This window comes from Vigna unguiculata, chromosome 5, assembly GCF_037176805.1.
Source record: "Vigna unguiculata cultivar grain cowpea cultivar isolate G323 ecotype 2 chromosome 5, ASM3717680v1, whole genome shotgun sequence".
Classification (NCBI taxonomy): domain Eukaryota; kingdom Viridiplantae; phylum Streptophyta; class Magnoliopsida; order Fabales; family Fabaceae; genus Vigna; species Vigna unguiculata.
Window position 1 is genome coordinate 14,357,726 of NC_140796.1, and position 5,455 is coordinate 14,363,180.

General features: G+C 37.6%; 1 protein-coding gene across 1 annotated transcript; it reads left to right on the forward strand.

Moving 5' to 3' along the window:
• The first annotated feature begins 211 nt into the window (after positions 1-211).
• Positions 212-5,455, forward strand: LOC114183027 (Alba DNA/RNA-binding protein). The gene is made up of 8 exons (XM_028069858.2): positions 212-478; positions 3,189-3,269; positions 3,533-3,621; positions 3,702-3,776; positions 3,928-4,028; positions 4,120-4,263; positions 4,442-4,504; positions 4,777-5,455. Exons 1-8 carry the CDS (start codon positions 356-358, stop codon positions 5,142-5,144), a joined length of 1,044 nt encoding a protein of 347 aa, XP_027925659.1. The 5' UTR covers positions 212-355; the 3' UTR covers positions 5,145-5,455.

Here is a 5,455-nt window from a genome sequence, read left to right on the forward strand (position 1 = left end):
ACATGTACCACGCTTGCGAAACAACCTATCCGTTACCCGTTTTCGCAAAAGGAATGAAATAAAAGGTCCTTTATCCGAAAACAAGAGAGAAGGTCCCAATGAAAATGAATCGCAGCAGTGCGTGAAATGCACGCGCGCGGGTGAGAGAGGAGCATAAGATACCCGCCTGCACCTGCAAAGCAGAGTAAACAAACCTGAGAATAATACGGAGCCTGAGGTTTAAGAAAACACTTTACCCTTTTATTCTATTCTATTTTCTTTTCTCTTCTTCCCTAGGGTTTTAACGCTAGGGTTTCAGTGTTTCACTCTCTATTCTTCTTTTACTCTGTTTCTCTCTCTCTCTCTCGGCATAGCCATGGATAGGTACCAGAAGGTGGAGAAACCAAAGCCAGAGTCTCCTATCAACGAGAATGAGATCCGAATCACGACTCAGGGCGCTATTCGCAACTACATCACCTACGCCACTTCGCTTCTTCAGGTCCTTTGATGTTCAGTTACCGTTTGGTGAATGAGTCGATGATTCCGCTGAATGAGAAACCCTCGCATTTTCTACTGATTGGGGTTTTCTTTGAGGGTTGCATTTCCTGGCTTTGGGATTCGTTTTTTTTTATTTGTTCTTCTGGTTGTTTGCTCAATGCTGGTGTGTCGGGGTTCGATTGATTGGGTTTGGTTTGTGATTGGTGGCATTTTGTGTTTGGGTTTGTTTTTGTTTGGTCTTTGGTTATGGAAACCCTTTATTTGTGTTAGAATGCATTTTCTGTGGGTTGAGTGTGGAGATTGTCTCGGTTTTTTTATTGTTCAGGTTGTTGGCTACATGCTTTGATATGATGTTTTTGTTTTGTTTCACTATTTGGGGTTCGTGTTTTGATGATCGATGATCGATTTGTCATGTTTTATTATGATGATAACAAACATGGGCGCTTACATATGGTAATTGCGGAATGGGGTGATGTACGATGTGCGTGTTTTGCCTGTTTGTTCCATGACTGATTTAAATTGGCAGTTATTCCTTGCAATAGGAAATGTCAAGGTTTGACGTAGCGGTTGTTTGGCATTTGCCAAAATTTTGGGAAAATGTGACATGCGGCTTCTATTTTGGTTCCTATCCTATTGCGGAGGCCTTCAAAGTCATAGTATTGTGGCTTCAATTCGAAGGCTTAGGGGAAGTACACTAAAAGGCTGTGCTATGGATATGGAATTAGGGTTTTGTATATCAGCCAAGCTTTTGAAACGATGCTAAAACGTGTGACCAATCGTATACCATTGAAGCTCTTTGTGGCTGGTGGCCGCTATGGATTTTCAGTCAGGAAGCATTTAGAGGTCTTGTTCGTCAATTGCATCATTTCAGAGCTCTTTGCGATGCTATTGCATCCTTTCTGAAGCACTATTTTGCTCTCACTGACTTTTTTCACCATATTATTTGTTTTAAATTATTTTTGTAGCATCCCCAGCATATATGGCACCAGAAAACATTAAGCCTTGTGTTCATTTTTCTCCCCTATTCACATTTAAAGCAAACTGCAGCAAATTTAAATCCGTCGTCGAGAACTCCAGCCCACTGATCACCTTACTATTTATGGCCAACACCTGCATTATCTGTTCTCTACAACCCTACTGATTGCTGCCCCCTGCTATTCAAACTCCACCAAGCACACTCTATTACCCTCTCTTCCTTTACTCAACCCTTACTTCTTTTATGTTTCTCTAAGATTCATCTTATTAATTACGGATGTATTCAATCGTGCGTGTTATTTATGTGTGTGCGTGTGTATATATACAGACCGAGAATAGTACAAATTAAGTATGTTGTGTTTGTTAACTAGAAAGTTTTGCGATAGAAGTATCAGGACTAAATCAATATGTCAAACGTTACTGCACATGATGGCATTCGCTGCATAGATCAATAAATGCTTTTGAATCCTGTCAGATACGAAATTCACAAGATCAAAATTGATATTTTTTGCACTGATGCCTTGGTTGGTTCTCTAACGTTAGCACACTTTCTATTATGATTTAGTCTGATCTTCTCATGTATAGGTGTTTATTCTACATTATTCTGATTGAATTTTTACCAATCTTATTTTATCTTTATTTTACTTCCTTACTCCATTTTTCACTTTTGTTGCACTAATAACAATAACCACAGTAACGGATAATATACAATGTTTTATTCAAATTGTCCAATTCAATCTAATAAATAATTGCAACAATTCCAATCCGAAGTTCAATTAGGAATCTTTTGTAAATTGTAATTATGATTGTTAGAATACCATTAAGTGCTTTAAATTGATTGGTCACATCCAACCCAGGCTGTGCCACAATTGACAGAACATTTAGTTTGTTGATGTTTCCCCAATGAGCATATATGATCACTTGAAAATTCACATAGCCAATAAAAGAATCTGTTGATTGTGCTAGTTTTTCCAATCCTCTTAAAATTTAGGTTATTTCTCGACTGTCCAACTCTCTTCTCCAAATGGCATAGCTTAATATTGTTGCATAATTGACATTATGCAAAATTTGCTCGAGATTCATGCATGTTGCTTTATTTTCTGATTTATGAATGTGTGTTTTGACTTATGCCTAACTTGTTTAAACCTATGTTGGTAAACATTTGGTCCGGTGTAATGTGTTGTTATTTGTGCTATTGTGAATTGATATCTTTTGTTCATTTTATGTCCAGATACTGATATATATATATATATACACACACACACACACACACACACACTCCAAGTTATATATCATTTTGTTAACCTGTTATATGATAAGTTTTGTTTTTCCATTCACAAAAGAACATTTCTAGTTAGTTTATCTCTCACATTTATCTTTATGATATTAGTTTGATTGTGAGCACTTTTTCCTCAACTTAGATTGTGAAAATATATTGATTCAAGCTTTATACACTTTTTAAATGGAAAAAAAAAAAAGTTTTGGTTGACTTGTTGAAGCTTGTGATTGGCCTGGTTAGTTATAAAATTGACGTAGTCCTTGTAGTAAATATAATATGTACGAGTTATTTTTAAGTATATTTGTTGTGTCTGCATAGTCATGAATGACTAAAACTATATACACTCATGTACGTGCATCTCTCCATGTATTTTTTATCATGTTTAATACACTTCAATTAATTATGCCTATTATCCATGCTTATCCTTTCTTATTGATTTCTGTTGTAATTTATCCAGGAAAAGCATGCAAGAGAGATTGTCTTAAAGGCAATGGGACAAGCAATCAGCAAGACAGTTGCCATTGCAGAGATTTTAAAGGTTACTTTTCCTTGAAAGATATCCTTGTGTTTCTTGTATATACTTTGAAATGCATGCAAATGACTGTTAGGTCTATGTTGTGAATTGGAGTTGAACACAAAAATTGCAAATAACTAAGTTAATTGGCTGTGGAAATTGGAAAGTTACCAGGCATATAAATTTATATTAACTTGTTGGTTAAAATTTCATATAATATAGTCTAGAGGATATGAGAAACATTAAAATCGAGGTTGGTTTTCATAGTTGGCTCTCATCTTAAACAGAAGAGAATTCCCAGGCTGCACCAAGATACTGGCATCAGCTCAGTTAGCATAACAGATGTGTGGGAACCCATTGAAGAGGGTCTTGTACCGTAAGTGTTATATGAAGTTTTAACCTGCATGCATTTATGTATGTTTGGTGGCTAAGATTGAACTTCTACTTTTAATGCAGTGTGGAAATGACTCGACATGTTTCTATGATCTCAATCACCTTATCAGCTAGAGAATTAAACAAAAATTCTCCTGGGTGAGTTTAACTAAATTGGGGCCCTATTTTCAATCTTTTTGTTCGGTTGAGTTATTGCCAGTAAAAATGGTCTTTCCGACAAATCTGGAATCCTCTTCTGGATGTTTGATCTGACAAATCTGGAATGTTTTCTATACAATTTTGTTTACAGGTATCAAGCTCCAAGTAACGTTGAACAACCAAAGCAACACACCAATTATCAGCAGCAACCTATAAAACCAGCACGTGTTCCATATAATGCTGTAAATGAAGGTGCTCTGGATATAGCTACTACAATAATTAATAATGAAATTGTTAAATACAATAATTTCTAACTTTCAGCACATCTAATATCTTAATTTAGACTCATATGGGCGAGGACGAGGTCGGGGTCGGGGGAGAGGAAGAGGAAGGAATTGGGGAAGAGGCGGTTATGGCTATCAAGGTGGTTATGGAAATTATCAAGGTGGATATGGATACTACCAGGGGGGTTATGCAAATTATCAAGGTATTATCCATTTTGTTCATTGAGCTGTAATGCGTTGGTTGTTCATATTATTTTTGGTGGTTTATGTACTTTTCAATATATTGGGCATTTCATTTGCTTTGATTGTTCATCTTAATTTTGGATGCTTATATACCTTTCTCTTTTATTAGAATTTTTATTTGTGCTTTGTCCACTGCAGATAATGGGGGTTATTCAAACCGGGGACGAGGTGGTGGGCGAGGTAGAGGTTGGGGTTATCGTGGTAAGTTTATTAGATATTTATTCTCCCTATTTTTTGTGATGTGTTATGAGGTTTTCCATCTATGGGATTATTTTCAACTGTTGTCTATGGATAGAGTTTTTTTTCTACTCTTGACCTAGTCTTGTGTCTATGCCTGAAGTATATGCTTTTCTCAGTGTTCGCATCGATCCTATCAGAAAGGAAAAACTTGTTATAAATTTTTAAGGATGTATGCCCTGAAAGATTCTCGTCCAGGTTTAATCTGATCCTTCAACTGTCGCATTTTGCAACAGGTACAGGTTATGATGGTGGCAGGGGTGGAGGTGCAGGGTATGAGGGTGGGAGGGGCGGTGGTTATGAAGGTGGGAGGGGTGGTGGGTATGAGGGTGGGAGGGGTGGTGGGTATGAGGGTGGAAGAGGTGGTGGGTATGAGGGTGGAAGAGGTGGTGGGTATGAAGGTGGCAGAGGTGGTGGTTATGAAGGTGGCAGAGGTGGTGGTTATGAAGGCGGCAGAGGTGGTGGTTATGAAGGCGGCAGAGGTGGTGGTTATGAAGGTGGAAGAGGTGGTGGTTATGAAAGAGGCAGAGGTGGAGGAAGGGGTTATGGACGTGGGAGGGGCCGAATGGGTGGACGTACAAGGGGTGGTGCAAACCAGGCATGATTGCGAAGGGTGCTCTTGTCATTCTTGCTAAATGCTTGCCTTGACAGTGGGGTTAATGTTTTAAGAATACTGTGTTGATAGTGTGATGTGGCTTCATGATCCAGCATTATTAGGCAGTATTTTATGTTTCATTTGTCATGAAATTGAAATGGGCAAGGTTTTGTTCATCTTTAGATTTAGTTGCAAAGCATCTTGGTTATGATTGCTGTAATTCATTTCAACTTTTATGGTTGCCAACACCATATTTTTATCTGTATCTGGTTTATATATGGCTTTTATTTTAATCAAAAAGTAGCTTTTTCTTTGATAAA